The 20,166-nt window shown below is 52.0% G+C and overlaps 1 protein-coding gene across 11 annotated transcripts in view; it reads right to left on the bottom strand.

Annotated features, from left to right (window-relative positions):
- Window positions 1-20,166, bottom strand: part of GRB10 (growth factor receptor bound protein 10) — a 217,528-nt gene that overhangs the window by 22,336 nt on the left and 175,026 nt on the right. For 10 of the 11 annotated variants that reach the window (XM_043872860.1, XM_043872867.1, XM_043872858.1 and 7 more), the window contains 6 exons: window positions 18,426-18,582; window positions 12,118-12,233; window positions 11,033-11,101; window positions 8,585-8,722; window positions 6,842-6,952; window positions 5,089-5,187 (listed from right to left, as the gene is read on the bottom strand). In XM_043872860.1, the coding sequence (XP_043728795.1) occupies window positions 5,089-5,187; window positions 6,842-6,952; window positions 8,585-8,722; window positions 11,033-11,101; window positions 12,118-12,233; window positions 18,426-18,582 (690 nt within the window). Of the gene's footprint in view, window positions 1-5,088; window positions 5,188-6,841; window positions 6,953-8,584; window positions 8,723-11,032; window positions 11,102-12,117; window positions 12,234-18,425; window positions 18,583-19,356; window positions 20,113-20,166 lie in introns of those variants that run through there. The other variant, XM_043872869.1, reaches the window with a different exon arrangement.

Here is a 20,166-nt window from a genome sequence, read left to right as displayed (position 1 = left end):
CATCACTTGCATTACTGCCTGGGCTCAGGAAAACAAGCTCAGGGCTCCCACTGATTCTGCACTGTGGTAAGCTGCAGAATGATTTCATTATATATTTTAATGTAATAATAACAGAAGTAAAGTACACAATAAATGCAACGTGCTTGAATCATCTGGAAACCACACCACCCCGCCTCAGTCCATGGAAAAATTATCTTCCAGAAAACTGGTCTCTGGTGCCAAAAAGCAGGGGGGACCACTGCCCTACAGAATCTTGTGTTGATGAAGCAAGATCTCCCTCTTGGAGAAGAATTGCAATAGCAGCTTAAGAAGCTCCTAGAAGGTGGAGGGTCACAGGAAGGATATGGTAGGTAACTAACATAGTTTTCATATTCCCGGCACAGCCCCCGGAGTCTCTATAAAGTCATTTAGGAAACACTGCAGTAGGAAGGTAGAGGAACAAAAGCAGATACTAGCCAGTTTTCTCCCCAGGAGGTTTGAGTTATATATATGTACATACATATATTTTAAAGGGGGTGTAACTGGGTTGGTACTTAAGAGAAAGGGGAAGGTCCTAAGTTAACTCAAAAGAAGGCTTTCCTCTCAAAAACACCCTGGGATTTTTATACCATTCAAATTGCTGCTGCATTGTCACCCAAAGCCAGACACAGGTATTTGGGTCAGTTTCCACTTTCATTCAATGCACATTTTCTGAGCATCTCTTATGTTCTGAGCACTAGGTCATCCCAGCTCTGAGGATCTGGGGGAGCCAGGCAGGATGGAGCCTGGACATGAGAGCAGATGCAAGGAGAAGTGAAGGGAGCCTCGAGCCTCTCCAGGTCAGGTCCCTGCAGCCTGAGGGACTGGTCTCCCCGTGAAGAAGACAAGACTGACCACTGACTGAACCGCTGCTCACAGTCCAAAAAGCTGGTGACGCAGCAGGGCCAGGGGAACAGAAGGCGCTGGGGAAGGTTCCCCAGCACTTTTGAAGGGTGCAAGTCTCCAGAGCACAACACATCCTGTTCTCAAGGCAATGTGGGGGTGCAGGGTGAGGTCATCAAGGAGGACCTTGTCTTCCAATTATGCTTCCCCCCAATGAGCAAGATGAACAGAGCTGAGGGCAGGCAGGAAGGAGACCTGGATGTCTATAGGGAATCCCTCACGCCAGAGGTTGACACTGTCCACTCTGTAGAGGCAGGAACCCCAGGGTGTGACCAGCCAAGATGGGAGGATATGACCCCACTGCGGTTCACTTGAGAAAGGCTCCGGCCACCACTGCCTTGCTGCAGTGACCGGGGCCAGGGCCTGCCTCCCTGCAGCACGGAGTTGTGGGATGTGGACTCAGTGGTTCCCTCGGGTCAATGTGACTGGGACAACAGGCTCGCGTCTGGAACTGGATGGATCTTGGTTTCCCGGAGACTCTCAGGGATGCAGTGAGAGTGCCGGTTAGGGGTGGAGTTCTGGGGCCAGCAGGCTGGGGTCCTGCTGCTGGCTCGGCCCCACGCCAGCACCATGTGGGGCATGTCATGGGCTTCAGGTCCGTCACCTGTACTCTGAGGATGTGAGCAGTGAGGTCGCAGGTGTGAGGTGATGCTTGGCCCGCAGTGGATGCTCCGGAACGTGCACACTGTACCAGCACACACAGAACGTGTCGTTGGCACTAATAACAGCTGGGCGTCACGGCCGCTGCAAGCTCGGTCGCCCCCTCCCTGCACCTGGTTAGGACAGCACAGAGACGCCCACCCTCCTCACGTGTGAGACCAGGTCAGAAGCAGGGCCGCATCATTGCCTGTCACCCACAGAACATGACGCCTTAGTATCACTTCCTTCTGCACCTCCTTTTTGCTTTTTCCAAAAGAGGTTATATTTTTGCAGAGAAAAACATAAGTGAAATCCCTCAAACACAAAACCGTGAAGGCCTCCCTGTACGTCTGCCTTGTCTGCCCCACAGCCCCCAGGCTCTGGTGAGTGGCCTCCACCTTCGCCTGCCACCTCACGATTACACACCAGCAAATGTGAGCACGCACCTCCAGCCCTCACCCCATAAATGCACTGATCTCTCTATACACCCTTCTGCACTGTACTGCTGAATTGCTAATAGTACATCCTGGAACATTCCCCACTGCAGAACCCTGAGAGGAGCCTGTTGCTTCTCCAGCCACATGGGGGCTCTCTGCATGAAAATCCCTTAACTCAGGGAACCGGCTCCCTATCGAGGGACACTTGGCTTTAACACCAGCTTGTCAGGACAGAAATGGTACGGACCTAACAGATGCAGAAGATATTAAGAAGAGGTGGCAAGAATATACAGAAGAACTATGCAAAAAAGATCTTCATGACCCAGATAATCATGATGGTGTGATCACTCACCTAGAGCCAGACATCCTGGAATGTGAAGTCAAGTGGGCCTTAGGAAGCATCACTATGAACAAAGTTAGTGGAGGTGATGGAATTCCAGTTGGGCTATTTCAAATTCTAAAAGATGATGCTGTGAAAGTGCTGCACTCAATATGCCAGTAAATTTGGAAAACTCAGCAGTGGCCACAAGACTGGAAAAGGTCAGTTTTCATTCCAACCCCAAAGAAAGGTAATGCCAAAGAATGCTCTCAAACTACCACACAATTGCACTTCACATGCTTGCAAAGTAATGCTCAAAATTCTCCAAGCCAGGCTTCAACAATGTGTGAACGGTGAACTTCCAGACACTCAAGCTTGTTTTAGAAAAGGCAGAGGAACCAGAGATCAAATTGCCAACATCTGCTGGATCATCCAAAAACCAAAAGAGTTCCAGAAACACATCTATTTCTGCTTTATTGATATACCAAAGCCTTTGACTGTGTGGATCACAACAAACTGTGGGAAATTCTTCAAGAGATGGGAATACCAGACCACCTGACCTGCCTCTTGAGAAATCTGTATGCAGGTCAGGAAGCAACAGTTAGAACTGGATATGGAACAACAGACTGGTTCCAAATAGGAAAAGGAGTACGTCAAGGCTGTATATTGTCACCCTGCTTATTTAACGTATATGCAGAGTACATCATGAGAAACGCTGGGCTGGAGGAAGCACAAGCTGGAATCAAGATTGCCAGAAAAAATATCAATAACCTCAGATATGCAGATGACACCACCCTTATGGCAGAAAGTGAAGAAGAACTAAAGAGCCTGTTGATGAAAGTGAAAGAGGAGAGTGAAAAAGTTGGCTTAAAGCTCAACATTCAGAAAACTAAGATCATGGCATCTGGTCCCATCACTTCATGGCAAATAGATGGGGAAACAGTAGCAGACTTTATATGGGCTCCAAAATCACTGCAGATGGTGATTGCAGCCATGAAATTAAAAGATGCTTACTCCCTAGAAGAAAAGTCATGATCAATCTAGACAGCACATTAAAACGCAGAGACATTACTTTGCCAACAAAGGTCGGTGTAGTCAAGGCTATGGTTTTTCCAGTGGTCATGTATGGATATGAGAGTTGGACTATAAAGAAAGCTGAGTGCTGAAGAATTGATGCTTTTGAACTGTGGTGTTGGAGAAGACTCTTGAGAGCCCCTTGGACTGCACAGAGATCCAACCAGTCCATCCTTATGGAAATCAGTCTTGAATATTCATTGTAAGAACTGATGTTGAAGTTGAAACTCCAATACTTTGGCCACCTGATGCGAAGAAATGACTCATCTGAAAAGACCCTGATGCTGGGAAAGACTGAAGGTGGGAGGAGAAGGGGACGACAGAGGATGAGATGGTTGGATGGCATCACCGACTCAATGGACATGAGTTTGAGTAAACTCTGGGAGTTGGTGATGGACAGGCAGGCCTGGCATGCTGCAGTCCATGGGGGTTGCAAAGAGTCCGACACGGCTGAGCGACTGAACTGAACTGACTGACTGTCAGGGAGCGGGGGCTTCCCAGGTGGCGAGAGTGGTAAAGAACCTGCCTGCCAATGCAGGAGACCTGAGACAAGGGTTCAACCCCTGGGTTGGGAAGATCCCCTGGAGGAGGAAATGGAGGATCCCGTGGACAGAGGGGCCTGGCGGGCTGCAGTCCATGGGGTTTCAGAGTCAGACACGAGTGAGCGACTGAGGACAGCACCGCATCAGGGGCAGCCTATGACGCAGGACGTCCTGCACCGGCGCAGCACTTCCTCCTCTATTACAGAACAGTAAAATGTATATTTAACCCTTCTCTGTTTTTCAGTGACAAAAAATAAAACAAAGTAAGGTTCTGGGACAGAAGAACACTGGCCGCCTCTCCGGAAGCCTGCAGCGCCTCTCAGGAGTCTTCAGAGCTCAGTCTCCCCCGTCTGTCTCCCAGGGACGCCACCCAGAGTCTTAGGGCATGCAAGGTCACCTGGGCTGTTTCTGTGAAATCACTGTGGGGTGTGATCCCACGAGATGGTCTGAGCAAGACATTTGCTTTAGAATTACTGTCAGGAGGCACCGTCTCCCCTGAGGTCCTGTGAGGAGCCAGACGATCTGTCACATTTCCTGCACAGCCCTGGCATTTTGGGAATTCCGGAGTGTGATGCTGTCAGGAAAACCACCAACCTCCTGATGGGGTGTGCCCGCCCCACCCCCATCTGCTGACTCCTCAGTCCCGACCTTTTGCTCCCCATTTCTCTAAGGCAGTGGTTCTCAACCCACCCCACACACCCAGGGGATGCTTGGGGCTGTCTCAGCTGCTAGGGTGCTGCTGGCATCTCACGGGAGAGATCAGGGCAGGGCTGGTGAATGTCCTGCAAAGCGCAGCACAGCCTGCTCCCTCCCTAAATGCCACCAGCTCTAGGTCAGGAACTGGCTCCGGCTCCACTGATACAATGGCTCTGTGGGAGCTTCTCAGACTCTGAAAAAACACGTGAGGACCCTCAACTCCTAGAACCCAGTGACGGGACGCAGAGGGGAAAGGCATCATCCATGGAGAGGTGTGCACTGTCACACGCTGTGACCTCGGGGTCTTATACGCAGTGACTGCCGCATGCATAGTGACCGTGGGCTCACACACACACACACACAGTGACCTCGGGGCCGACACACACCCAGTGACCAGGAGATGACCCACACAATGACCTCGGGGCTGACACACACACACCCCGCGGCCATGGGGACCCACCTTGAGGAGCCTGCAGGCTGTCACCCAGCATGTCCGGCTATGCTCATCCTCGGCACAGAGCAAGCGCAGCTCCTTAGCCTCGTTCCTGACTCTGTTTGGCTAAAGGTGGAGAAGAAAGACCTGTGAGTGTGACAGTGAGCCAGGACCAGCCTTCCTCTCAGGGCAGAGCTGAGCTCCACCCGCAGCACAGCCCAGCAGGTGGCAGAGACGGGACCACGGGCAGGTGTGTGCGCCTGGGCACTGGGCATCACTCACAGCGCTGTGGGGCACAGGCCGGGCCTGCTAGCTGGTTACGCAGTGCTTAGCTGAGTGGCCAGCCCTGCTCCCGAAGTGGGTGCTGGGGACACAGACAGGGATGCAAACCACCAAGGTGGTGGGGCCCGGGAGGGCGGGCTCCTGGAAGGACAGCCACTCCTGGGTTTTGCAAGGAGGTGCCTTCAGTCACCTCCGAGGGAGAGGCAGCTGTGGGAAGGGCCCGCAGACTGAGCAAGGCAGGGAGAAGCCTCCAAGACTCAGGGCTGTGGAGGCCAGGGACGCACGCTGTGGAAAGGTCCGGAGAGGGAGACCCACGTGGCTGCAGGGGAGGCAGAGGAGCTGGCAGGTGTCCGGCCAGGGGCAGGGCTGGCTGTGATGGAAGAAAGCCTGCAGGCACAGGCTGGGCTGGGCCCTCTAAGCCCAGACCCGAGGGGCCCCGCGGGGTCAGACTAACCCAGCTCTCTGCCCTGGGAACCTGGATGCGAGGAGGGTTGAAGGACAGCCCTCTGTGTGGCAGATACATGGGAGAGGCAGAGGCCGCAGGGCTGTGGGCTGGCGTGTGGGCCAGAGGGGAGGGGGTGGGTGGTGCCGGCCCGGAGGGCGCCAGCCCCTCCCCACCCCCCACCCCCCAGTCGCTTTCCACCAGCCGCCTGTGCACCACGGCCTTCAGCGGGTTTGAGGTCGGTTCTTACCACTTGTAACCAAGGCAGCTTCACTAAGTCAAGCAGAAAAATGGTATTTTTGGATGGAATAGGCTCCCTGTGCCCTGTCTCCTCCTCTGGCTTAGAAGACAGCCCAGCTGGGGGACTATGGGCTTGCTCATTGATGTGGGCAACAGGGCTGGGCAGTTCCCACCCTGTGAGCACCTGGGAAGACCCAGGAAGATGATGGAGGTAGAAACCTCAGCAGAATGTCTCGTGCACAGTGGGTAATTCAGTAAATATCTGCTATTATGATGACTGAATCACAGCCTCAGAGTAGGAAGGACTGTGTGTGTGTGCACATAAGCGTCCACACATATGTCTACATGTGCACATGTGTGCATGTGCTTGTTCACACAGGTGTGTGCAGGTACATACACGCACATGTGAGTATATGTGTGAGCATGTGCCCTGACACACCTGCACAGTGAGAAGCAGAGTTGTGGTCACCCCTAGTCTAATGTCTTGGTTACTGGAAGCCCACACAGAAGGCATCAGCTCACTCAGTACCTTGGAGGCCACTGAGGTGACAGGCTGGGGGGGTCCCTAAGACACGGGGTCCATCGTTCCTAAGCCATGTGGCATTGTCTATCATGGATTCTGCTTTTCTCTGAGCATCTGAGCTATTCAAAGACTGACACATTGAAAGCACACATGAAATATTTTTATACCAATGCATAAATCCAATGTGAAACTGTTTGTTATTTTAAAAAAGCAGCAACCAAGAGAGGAGGTCGTTGGTTTAATTTCAAAGCTCACAGTGGGATGCGGTCCATGAGTCTCGGGGTGGGCGGTACCTTTATGCAGAAGCCATAGTCCGTGGGGGCTCCGTACTGCTTCCTGCCGGCAATCAGGGAGAAGATGCTGCTGTCCTCCAGCTCGGCCAGCAGCTGCAGGTGTCTGGGCTCCTGCGGGAAGGTGGTCAGGTTTACAGTGGGGAACTTCTCAGCACTTGCCAAGAGCAAGTGTTTCCTGTCCTTGTCAGCAGAGGGCAGTCTACGCGCGCTCTCAACACCTCTCCCCTTTGGCAGTCTACATGGTGTAACATAAATTCCAAGTTAAAACCATATCCCCCAGGGCCCGCTAAAAACCTCCCAATATTCAGACAGATGGATACAATGTATCTGATATTCCACCTCATAAGGTAACATGCAAAGTGGAAACCAGGACATCTGCAAACCACGGTGAAGGTTAGGCGCATACACTCAAATGCAAGACCCCCACCACCTTTGTTATGCTGAGTGATCAGCGGCCAACTGTGCCTGCAAAAAACTGTTGATGGGAGCATCAACAGCTTGTCCCATCCTGTGCCTTAACTCTCCATCCCGCATCTTTTTCCTGCTCTAGGCGACAAATGACCTGGGGCTCAGCAGCAATGAGGAGGACGCAGAAGCCACACAATCAGGGCCGGGAAATTAGGAAGTGGACCTCCCTGTGACCAAGGAAGACCTGCAGCCTCAGAGGAAGGGCGTGCAGCCACGCCCCTCCTCTGGTGGCCACGCCCTTCCCTCCAGCTCACGCCCCCTTTCCCTGGTGGCCACACCCTCTCTCGTGGTCACGCCCCTTCTCTCCAGCTCACGCCCCCTTTCCCTGGTGGCCACACCCTCTCCCTCTCGTGGTCACGCCCCTTCCCTCCAGCTCACGCCCCCTTTCCCTGATGGCCGCACCCTCCCTCTCATGGTCACGCCCCTTCCCTCCAGCTCACGCCCCCTTTCCCTGATGGCCACACCCTCCCCCTCATGGTCACGCCCCTTCCCTCCAGCTCACGCCCTTTCCCTAGTGGCCACGCCCCCTTTCCCTGGTGGCCACACCCTCCTCTCTGGTGGCCATGCTCCTTTCCTCCTGACTTCCCAGAACCTGAGGCTGGGCCAGTACCCTCCCTTGGTGTCCCCAGCTCCTCCCCTCTCTCTCCTGCAGGAGCAGAAGAGACTACAGCTCTTGGATGGTATAAGCATGGCCAAGGTCAGCTGGATATGTTCCCATGGCAGGTGCCCTCGGATGTTACAGGAAAATAGGTCAGAAATGCAAAGACACCAAAAGAGACCCCAGCAAGGCCAGCCCACAATACCCTAACTCTCTTCAGAGGCCTGCAGCCATTTGCAATCCCTCACCTCCTCTTCTTAGTGTGGGTACACACAACCTGCAATTTATTCCATAAAATATCTACAATAACATGTATTAGACTGGCATCAGGGTGACAATAATCTATTGAATATCCTCATGGCTATCCTAGACACCAACGTTCAAATTACAGACACTAAGTCAGCATCTTCCAAGGGACTCGGACTGCCATGAGGCTCTGCTGCCAACCCACAGAGGGAGCCCAGGCTGGCCCGCTTGGTGGGGGGGCGGCACACAGCCCCTGGGTCCCTAGGTCTGTCATCACCTGGCTTCCCAGGGAGACCTCTGCACCAGGATCTCTGAGTTCAGCTGCTGCACACTCAGCTTAATAAGTCACGAGCTGGGAGGCGGCCACGGTGCGCACCTTTACTCGGAACCCTCCCAGCCTTGTGACTGGCAGTTGCGGCTTTAAAACTCACCTTCGAAGCTCCCTTTGTGGAGCAGTACAGGCCAGATCTCCGCAAACACACATACAGCTTCTTCCACGATTTCCTTCCCAGCTCCTTCACATGCAAAAACCCTTGAATCTCAGGACAACTACTGGAGTTTAAAAAATTCTGTTGAAGAGCAAATTTTAAAAGTCAGGTAATACTGATGTGAAATTATGAGAACAGATATACTATGAGCATCACTGACATTGGAACATTTTATGAATTACCAAAATACTCTTTTTGTGTTAAATTGATTGTTTTCAAATGTTTTTCCTTTCAAAAGTCTTAAAATTCCCATCTAAATTGGTGGTGCCTAAAATATAATTCATGTTTAAACACACACAAGCAAATAGATCTTTTTAACGTTGAAAAACAGAAGTCAGAAATCTAATAAGACCATATGTTTAAGCATCCTGCCCTTTATTCTATTTTTCCTTAAAAATCCCAGTCTGATCCTCCGAGTTGGGGCAACAGAAGTGCCAGAAGTACTAATCAGGAGCGTGTGGGCTGGGAGAAACCATCTGGCCATCACTTTGACCACATGTCCTCTGGTGAAAGCTGCGTATCCTGTGTCTGTCTGTCTCCTGAAACAAGCACCCTGGTGACAGCCCACTGTCCCTGTTAACTCCGCCCACTGGCAGCACCTCTTTCTTTGGGAAAGAGAGGGCAGGAGCCAGGTCTGGGGTGACCCTTGTGGGTCCCCTCCACTGAGACAGACACTTCTCCTTCTGCAGGTGGGACAGGCCAGCTGGGCAGGTCCTAGTGCCCCAAGGCAGTGCTTCTGGGGTCTCCAGAGATCACTGTACCCACTCACCAAGCACCAAATCTTCTCAAATCAGGCAACTAAGAAGCAGGAATCATTTGCCCCTCATTGTGCATAAACCAGGATAACTAAGTATTGACAACTCTAGCCCAGAGCAGACAGATGCTCTGGTGGGAGGGCCCAGGACAGAACACAGAGGCTCTCAGCTTCCAGAAGCAGAAGAAATAAAGCAGGAAAGGGAGGGCTCAGGGGAGAATTCTATAGGAACTACATTCTAGTACTTTCTCTCATATTTGGTGCCACCTAGAGAGTGCTGGTTCGGAGAAGGTAATGGCACCCCACTCCAGTACTCTTGCCTGGAAACTCCCATGGATGGAGGAGTCTGGTAGGCTGCAGTCCAGGGGGTTGCTGAGCGACTTCACTTTCACTTTTTACTTTCATGCATTGGAGAAGGAAATGGCAACCCACTCCAGTGTTCTTGCCTGGAGAATCCCAGGGACGGGGGAGCCTGGTGGGCTGCCATCTAGGCGGTCGCACAGAGTCGGACATGACTGAAGCGACTTAGCAACAGCAGCAGAGAGTGCTGGTTGCATTACCGAATTGTTTATTCCCTCACTTAACATGCTGTTAAGAGATACCTTTTTAGGGGTGCAGAGGAATATTCTGGCCTCCTAGAAGAGCATGAGTCAGCACTAAGTGTGGAGAGGCAGCTGGTGGCCCCCTCTATTGGTGGGGGAGGGAAAGGCCAGGTGTAACTTGGAACAGACTTTAGGAAGCGAGGAGACAATGAAGATAGGTGTGTTGGTTTTTTTTAAGAGTCTAACAAGTAACTTGTTAAAGGTTTTAGAGCAACCTAATCAGTTTTGGGGGCTTCCCAAGTGGTGCTAGTGATAAAGAACACACTTGCCAAAGCAGGAGACTTAAGAGATGCAAGTTCGATCCCTGGGTCAGGAAGATCCCCTGGAGGAGGGCATGGCAACCCACTGCAGTATTCTGCCTGGGGAATCTCATGAACAGAGGAGCCTGGTGGGCTACAGTCCACGGGGTCACAAAGAGTTGGACATGACTGAGTGACTTAGTATGCATGTGTGAATCAGTTTTTACTATGAGACAGACCCAATCTTTCTGTAGCGATTTCCAGGGCCTTGTGCTTGGAGGTTGGGGGTGGTACTCGCAGGGAACACGGGAGCTGCAGCTTCTCTATCCCACCCTCCCGCTCTGATGGCTTCTGCCAGTTTATCCTGTTTCTAAGTGCTTGTTTTGAGGGAGCCTGGCTGCATGCATGCTAAGTCATTTCAGTTGTGTCCAACTCTGTGACCTCATGGACTATAGCCTGCCAGGCTCCTCTGCCCATGGGATTCTCCAGCAAGAACACTGGAGTGGGATGCCATGCCCTCCTCTAGGGGATCTTCCCGACCCAGGGATTGAACCTGAGTCTCTTATGTCTCCTGCATTGGCAGGTGGGTTCTTTACCAGTAGCGCCACCTGGGAAGCCTGGCTATACACAGCTTTCCCAAGTAAACATTTATTCCTGGATACTCTAAATTCCAACAGGAGCCAATGCTCATATTTGTGAGGAAAAGCTCAACTGATCCAAGTTTCTACCAGGCCCCTGGGACAGCCTAAGAGCATCTATACAGAAACTCCAGCAGAAGCCTCTTCCTGCCCAGTACCTGCAAAAGCTGGGTGTGACTGCCGTTGGATTGCTGGCACCACGTAACCATCTGTTCTGGGAAGAAATTCTAGGATGTGGAAAAACAAAGATGGTAAAGGTTAGCTTCCAAGTGGGGAAAACATACTTACAGATATGCCAGAACAAAAACCATCCCTACAGGTACGGTTATGGACAATTTGTATTTAAAATGACGGTCCTTTTAATTTCTTTATTACACAGTGGAAACACTGTCTTCAAAAGGCTGCATCTTCTGTTAAATGCAGGATCAAGTCTGAAGTCCGTGATGCCCTCTCTGACCCACGCCTCACAGTGCACTGGGGCAGCGGGTTGCCCCGGCCCCTAACTCAAGGACACAGGTGGGTGCAGAAGACAAATAACTCTTGAAACCAGGAGATGAGCACGGGGACGTGAAGAAGCCTTTTCTGGTGCATTATCCAAAAGCAGCTATCAAATCTCTTCTTTTCAATAAAAAAGCAGCTAAGCTATCAGGACCAGAAGTAGGCACGGGACTTCTCCCCACAGCTACTGCTGCTGTGGCTCAGAACTGGGGCTCAGGCCACGGCAGGTGCGAGGTTCCCCATCCTGACATCCCACAAGGCTCGGGCCCCAGCCCCCCAAACAGAAAACTCCAAGAAACTAGCTCATTACACCTGGATGTTGACTTCTCTACTGATTCTTCCCCAAATAATCCCAAAGCAATATTTGCTACTCGCCGAGAGTGATGAGTTTTTATTTTACTATTTGACCAAGTTGCTCCAGTTGAACTAAGAACTTCCAAAATAACTGAAGAAGCCCACCCCAGCTCTCTCTCTCCATTTAGAGACTGACCTCCTCACCCACTGTTACTTTTGGGAAGAGGCGATGGTTACCTTGGTCAGAACAAAGGCATTCAATTACGCATCAGAGAAACAGTTTTGAGCCAGTATTGCTGGGTTAACTGATTCTCAACCTGATTCTCAAACCATCTGCCTCCCACTACATCTTAGTTAGTTATTTTGTGATCAGCTACAATGAAACTCAAGAAGTTTATACTTGCAATATTTCCAGAGTTCCAAACCCCAAATCCAAAGGGATAAAACTCACCATGGGATTTTTGAAAAACTCGTATTTTGCATAATTCTTCCTGAATAAAAATTTACTTTCACTTGCCATGGTGCTCTCCACCTGGACCACCAGCTCATGGTCTTCCAAGCACCGCTCTGCAGGAGAAAGTATTGTGGGAGATGAAACAGGCAGAGCCTTCAAGGCAGCCTCGCAACCAAATACAAAACCCGACTTTTCCAACCTTTAAGCATCGTGGTGAGGGTGAGACTGAGAGCTAAAGTAAACTGAAATCTCACTTTAGCGTGTTATCAAGTGCATGAGAGGTCTGAGGACTCAGAGTATGAGGAACTCAGGTCAATCTTTGCTTTTGCATACTTCTTTTCAATTTGGCATCAACAAAGCTTAAGGAGAGTCTATAGAGAATCTTCATAGGACTCCCCTAGTGGTCCAGCAGTTGAGACCCTGCTTTACAATGCAGGGGACGTGGGTTCGATCCCTGGTCAGAGAACTAAGAGCCCACATGTGTGGGGCAACCAAGACCCATGTGCCACAACTCAGACCCGGCACAGCCAAATAAAAACTATCTTTAAAAACGACTCTTTGTAAATGGTTTTGCCTTTAAATTAAGCAATGTCAACTCTTGAAAAGAACAGGGACTCTAACAACTGGGAAATACCCAGAGACAGAGCGGGAGGGCTCTGAGCACGGAGGATGTACAGGTGTGTGGACAGAGGGGCAGCACACGGGTCAGCACACGGCTTTGACTGCATGAAACTCAGCCGCCAGGGTGAGCATGGGGCAGGGAGTGACCAGCAGGCAGCCCGCCCCACACCTGGCCGAGCGCCAGAGCCCACGTGAGCCACACGCATCCTGGAGCCGCTCTCCAGCTGGGGCAGGTTGCTGGGAAGGACACGCGCATCGCACGGCCCTCGTGCGAGCATGCACACACACCCTCCTTGGCGCAGGATTCGGCCACGCCATCAGCAGGGGGCAGGCTCTCCCACGTTGCCTGAACTCTGGCTCCACGGGGGCACAAGGCAGCAGTCTGCTCCGTGGCCCGGCGCCCCCCGCGTGTCCACACGCAGCCTGCCGACGGGGCGGCCGGGCACCAACCCCATTCCCTAAGGCAACACAGGACCGGAGGGAACCCAGGGCAGCTTCGTGCGTGAACCGAGGCCAAAGTGGTGGAGAAGCAGATGCTGTGAAATCGACCCAAAAGGGCCGTGTCAGCCCTTCCCAGCCCCCACCTCCTTTTACACTGCCAGCCGGGAAGCCCTAAAAAGTCTCATCTTCAAGGAAGGATGAAGTGGAGGGTGATAGCATTCCGAGTCAAAGGCATCTCAGAACGTGAGAGAATTCCTGTCCATGAAGGACACAGTCACCAGGGCACTGGTCTGAGCCGGGTATGATGGCATGCAGAGCACACTCAACCTTGGTTTGATATCAGGGCAGGATTCCTTGGTAGAGACATACTCAAAGCCTGAATTTCCTCCCCTGATGGACAGAAAGCTCGGGCACCTCGGTATGGGCCAGACCGGGCAATGCCAGGGACCCACCGACAGGCCCCAGATGTGAGGGGAACTGGCCAGCAATTCAGGAACCACACGCACTGCGCAAGGTCTCCCCAGGACAGAAGAGAAGAACCAGGGGCAGCATGGCTAAAACAGTTCCGTCTGCCTCCAAGACAGGGGTCAGCACACAGAATAGAATAAAGATAGATAACAACAACAACAAAATAGGAATAAGCACATGTCTTCCATTTAAAACAAACTCATGACTTTCCTGAAGATTTTAATTCAGAGAAAAACATTTCTGTAGTTATGGGGGGGAAACAACTACAACCCAATAGGCTGATAACGGTTGGTTTATAGAATTAAGGTTTTTCCACCAGGTAAAATATGGAGAAGGAAACGGCAACCCACTCTCATATTATTCTTGCCTGGAGAATTCCATGGACAGAGGAGTCCAGGGGGTTGCAAAGAGTCAGACATGACTGAGTGACTAACACACGCACATAACAGGTAGAATAAGGAGAAATAAAACAGCAGGTGGCCATGACCTGGTCCTCCCGACAGGAGCTACCAGCTGCATGGGGCACCCAGATGCCACGTCTGGGCAGGCTCCTCTCCTCCCGGCCCAGCAGCCTGGGAGAGCCACACACAACAGCATTAGCAGACTGTGAAGGGTCCCAGCAGCAGATGCGTCTCTGCCTGGGGTCACTCTGCTGACTCCACAAGGCCCAGACACGGAAGCAACCTAAACGGCCATTGACAGAGGAATGGGCAAAGAAGATGCAGCACGTGTACACAATGGAAGACTACGCAGCCATGAAAAAGAATGAAATTGTGCCATGTGCAGCGACACGGATGGACCTGGAGAGTACCATATCAAGTGAAGTAAGCCAGAAAGAGAGAAACAAATACCACACAGTATCACTTCTGTGTGGAATCTAAAATACGACACAAGTGAACGCATCTATGAAACAGAAACAGACTCGCAGACACAGAGCGCAGACTTGTGGCTGCCGGGGGAAGCAGCTGGGGGAGGGAAGGGCTAGGAGGCTGGAATTAGCAGATGCAAACTATTCCATACAGGATGGGTGAACAAGGTCCTACTGTGTACCACAGGGCCTGTGACAAACCAGAATGGAAAAGAATACAGAGAAGAATATATATGTGTGTGTGTGTGTGTGTGTGTGTGCGTGCGTGTGTAGGACTGAGTCACTTTTCTGTGAAGCACAAATTAACACAATACTATAAACCAACTACACTTCAATTTTTCTTTAAAAAGCCTATTTTACTTCTGTGGCCATGCAGCGGACACAGGACTCCTCGGCAGAAACCCGGGCGGCCCCAGTGGGTGGGGTGGGGCTGGCAGACCCAGTGCCCAGCTGACAGCACTAGGAGGTGTCAGCATCCCACTTTGCTGACCCCCGTGTCCCCTCAGCACCAGCACCGCCCACATGGCACAGATCAGAACACTGAACCGCTGCCCAGGGCATTGCCTGGCTACACAGAGTTGTGAGAAGCAAAACAGACCCTCAGAAAGCATCCTGATGTCTAGATCTGCCCAATAAGCAGCTTCCCGCTAGGTGTATCCGTTAGTGGGGAAAGGGCGTCATTTGGTGCCTTTCAGATGTAACAGACACAGGGACAGAGACAAGGATCAGCCTGCAAAGGCAGCTGTGAGCACCAGGGCTGAAGGTGGGCAGCTGCTCCTCCCACAACCCCTGTCTGCATGTGCAGATGTCGGGGTCCGGATACGCTGGGTCCTCCAAAGGGCGGCTGCCACACACTTCTCATCTGACCAGGAAGAAACCCAAATCAGGGAACTCGTGACACAGTCACCCAAGACCACGGATCACTCAGGGCTCTGCCCCAACATTTAAGCCAAAGTGCCGCAGGACCTGTAGGGGCTGCCAGTAGCACCAGGAGGGACGTTGTTCCTGGCTGCGGCAGCAAGTCCAGTTCAGGGGGAGGGCAGAGAGGGTCCCACCAGCCAGAGATGCCGCCCACTCGTGCTGGCAGCTGCCCCTGCTCCTGTGCCCCTGTGAGCATGATGCTCTGCTGAGGGTACCCTCAGAGGCTGGAGACCCCACACATACGCATGGTCTCTGACTAATGGAAAGGAAGTAACTGTCCCACATCTCCTAAATCATCACTCACTTCTGAGTGTGAAAAAGTTTAGTACTGTTAAGGTTATCATAGCTTAGCTGCAAAGACTGGCACAGTAATTGTGGCTGGAAATCCTCAAATTCTGAGGCTACACACTGACTCAGCCACTTGCCTTAGGGATCAGCTCACATCATCTCCCTTTGGCCTGAGCCCCCAGCCTTATACACATGCCGGTCCCAGGAGCACTCCCGCCATACACTTGGCAAGAGTGTGACCTTCTGAAGGGGGAGTCAGTGACCGGGGAGATGGGGCTGGCGGCTCTGCCCTGAGGATGGTGGGGCAGAGGTGGCAGATGCATGCGGCGGGGGTCCTGGGAACACAAGAACGCCATCTAGCACAGAGAACATCTCATGTGAGGGGAGTTATGCTGAAACACCCTGCTGCTCTGAAAGGTGCTCCCACAGCCCTGCCCCACAGAAAGCCTGAGACAGGCTGCCAGACCTTCCTCTTCCCGCTGCTGGGCGTCTGACTGTTAAATGCTGGGGGATAAATGGTGAGAACAGGACTTTCACCTGAAGAGCAACAGGTCAGAAAGAAAATGATAGGCTCAGATCACAAAGAGAAGAACAGGCAGGGCAGACAGGGACGGGAGTGGGTAAGCTCTCTGCGGACAGTGGGAGTCTTCCCTGGAGGCTGCCGACTTGGTGGATATAAGCCTCCAGAACCATCTACGGAACCTGGGCACGAGGGCGATGGGCCCACTCACTGCTCCTGAAGGACCCAGTGGGAGAAAGCGAGGAAGAGCCTTCTGAGGGGACTTTCTGTGTCTGTAATTCAGCTCACTGACTTCTTTTTGTCAAACAGGGTCCAAACAGTCTTTGTCGTTTTTATGATTTTACTTGCTCCTCTCCTTTGTCCCCCCTTTTTACTTGGTTATAATGAACTGTTGTTCCCTAAAGGGCAGTATGTCAATCCATCTGTGACTAAGAGAAAGAATAAAGAATAAAACTTATGACTATCACATCCCTGAGACTACTGTGTATGTGCATGTCATTTCTTATTCCCTCAGAATAAATTTTCTTCATGTGAGGAATCATTTCCCAAGTTTTAACATATATCATGTCTCTACTATGTGATGTTACAGGAACCAGGTGCTACGAAAAGAAATACTTGAACAAAAATTTCTCAAGCAGTCCTTGAATGCGACAATGTTCTGTGTATCTGCATCCACTGCATATATTCTCTGTGTACAGTGACAGTCATGTATTAGAATATCTGCTGACGATGCTTTCATAGTTCCTTGTAACTTAGAAGTGGTCAGACTCTTGAACAGTCTTTCAACAATATTCATTGTATTTGGATCTAAGTATGCAGATACATCTTTAAAGTTAATTCTCTATGTATGTCTGTACACATGTACATGGATATATATGCACGTATGTACATGTATACGTATACATGTCCATATACACATGTGTGTGCACACAAACTGCAGAGTTCCGACACTATCTAGTTTCCAAATTGCTTGCGTGTCAGCAGATGCCTTGGGTGGCCCTATCAGAGCACCAGGGCCCATTCACTGATGTATCACACTGGGGCTTTCAGTCAGCTGCCCTGCTGAGCGCCACTGAATGTACCCGCTAGGAGGCTGCTGGGGACGAAGGAAAAAGCCTCTGATGACACGCTAGTGCACTGCACATCCACAGTGACAGGAAAGAAGTCAGAAGTTGGTAGTGCTTACTTTAAACCACACACCGTCTGTCTGACAGCACAGGGAGCCAGGACACGTGGCCTTGAGCAATGCCAACTCAAATGGACCTCGTATGACGTGGGCTTAGACTGTATAATATGAGCTGCACAAATGCCCGTTAGCGAAAGGAATATGCCAGACCTAGGTTTAATTTCAATTTATTAATTGTTCTAAAAGGTTATGAAAAGACTTTCAGCTGTGGGAAGAAGTTTGCAAGCTGTGCAGTTTTTCTCTCCTTTAAGACATGGAAAGAAAATAGAGCTGTTGACTCACAGAAAATTCTGGTTTTAAATACTTGCCTATGATTTTGGAAGCACCATACATTATCCAGTAAGAAATTAAATGAAAGTCTGAAAAGCTTCCTTACCTGAAATAAGCCAGCAAACAAACAAATCCCAAACTTTAATAAGTTCTGGAAATAGAACACATTTCAAAATAATCTCTTGCTCTCTCAAATACCCAGAGACACTGCGGGAAACTCACACTTAGGTGGCATTGCCCCCTCGACTCCTGGGGGCCTCCTTGTGCCCTTCTGCAGGCAGTCCCCACAGCCCCCCGACCCCGTCGGGTGGGGGAACGGCTCTGCAAAGTGATGCCAGCATCTTCCAGGGCACCTCTGGTTGACCCCTGAGGTATGCAGCAAGCCCCGGGCCTCTCACAGCCCGTCGTCCTGTTGAACCAGAGGGACCCCCCTTCCTACTGTGTCTGAGCCCGTGAGAACTACTGCTCCAAATATCTAAGAGCGAGATTCTGAAAGCACCAGAGGGGAGAGGGCCGGGAGCGAGGAAGCGGAGAGTTCAGAAGAAGAGCAGCAGCAGGAGCAGGCACAGACCGCCTGCTGTACTGGCAGGGGGCCCTGCAGGGACAGCCTGGCATCCGGGGGTGGTGGTCTGCAGCTGACGGCACCCTGAGCAGCCCCCTGCTGCTCCCCACCCGGAGCTGCTCCCCCTCCTGGAGCGCCCCCACCCAGAGCTGCTCCCCACCTAATCCCAGGTGCGGGTGGTGCTCCACCAGCGTCCAGCTGTTGTCGTCCACACAGTGACTTCTGTAAACCAGCAACTGGCACAGGTCCCTGGCCGTCATGTCTGCCAGAATCTCCACCACTTTGCTCGTCCCGTCTTCACTGAAGACTTTAACATCCTGCAACACAAGAAGGGGACACTTGCGGATGAACAACTATGGGTCTTTAGAAATACACTCTGATACAACATACAACGGGAAAAGCATAGATGACGGCGCTCCAACATGTATTACTGGTTTTCCAAGCAGCAGGCGACCGCAGGCCGCACCCACCAACACTCCCCTCTCATGCCCCTGTGGACGCATAGGGCACACAGGATTCCAACACAGGCTCTGAAGACACCCAGGAGACTGCGGGGACATACGGCCACACCAGTGTACGAGCTGCGCTGCCATGATCTGTCTCGGGAAGCGACAGAATTCCTTCTAAGTGCTGCTGGTGGTCTTGGGGTTGGACAGGTTACAGCTGAGCCGACTGGGAAAACCAAGCCACAGACGCCCTGCAGTGACCCTAACTCCGGTGCCTCCAGCTGTTCTCCCTCTCAAGGGTCCCCAGTGTAGCAGGCGGCACCCACTGCCTCCTCCTGTCATCCCCTACCCACCTCATGTTCACTGTGACTTCGGAAGAAGATGAGAAAAAGTAACATGCACATGCCAAAATTTAAACTACTAAAAAGGGCAGTCCCCAAACTCTTTGGCCCCTCCCCCCTACAAAATTCCAAGCCAGCTTCAAGTTTTCCCAGTGCTGTTCAAAGCCATGACCTAGGAACAGCTCCCAGACAGGGGGATGGCCAAGCAGAAATCCAGAGGATGAAACATTTTCTCTGCCCCAGCTGCAAAATCAACAGGGGTGTAGCCTTGACAGGAAACATGAGATTCTTAAAGAAATCTTACCTCAACAGCGTGGAAGAAGCAGTCAGAGGAACAAGATGGCATTTTAAACCGAAACGTGTCTTGAAGGGCAGTGTGTCCCCAGCCTCTCCCACCGTCCCTGGCAGATAGGACCCCCACTCCAGGCGCTGGCCCACCGACAGAAGCCTGCTGGGCAGGCTGTCTCTGGGCAGCAGGGCAGCTGCTACCAGGCTGCCTTCAGCTCGGTCCTCTAGCTCGTGAATCAAGCCATGGGGGGCAGACCAATCAGGACCTTGCCTGGGCCTGATGCAATCACTCTCCTCCTCAGTGGTCCCGCCCGAGGTGGAGGTGATGACGACAGGACAACATGAGGCTCAGACCAGGGCTCCAGCAAAACCTCCGCTCACCCCCCTCGGCAGTAAGCGCCAGGCAGGACGCCTGGCCTGAGTGTGTGTGTTCTCTGAACTCAGGCCTGGCTGCCAAATCTCTCAGCAACCTTGAGCCCCGCAAGGCATGCTATCACTTGCAAGTTTCGAGCTGGAACTTTCTGCGGCCTGAGTGTCAGCTGGCCCTGAGGAGCTGGCTCCACTCCCTCCCTCTTCGCTCCAAGGCCTTTTCTCGCATTTTGATTAAGTGCAGACTTTGAACATTTCTCTCCACTGCGAGGAGTCCCGCAGGGGACGGTGAGTTGCTCAGATGAAGTCCACAGGGAGGGTGCGTTCCCCCGAGGACTGTCCACAGCAGGCTTAGAGTTCTCACAGCCAGAGGGCAGACAGGGCCACCCCGGGGACTGAGCTGTCAGTGGGACAGGGTCACTGTTCCCACCACCTCTCCACCAGCCCTCCAACCCGG

This window comes from Cervus elaphus, chromosome 18 (assembly GCF_910594005.1).
Source record: "Cervus elaphus chromosome 18, mCerEla1.1, whole genome shotgun sequence".
In the NCBI taxonomy this organism is placed as follows: Eukaryota; Metazoa; Chordata; class Mammalia; order Artiodactyla; family Cervidae; genus Cervus; species Cervus elaphus.
Note: the sequence above shows the minus strand (reverse complement) of the source record. Positions and strands in the feature narration are given on the sequence as shown.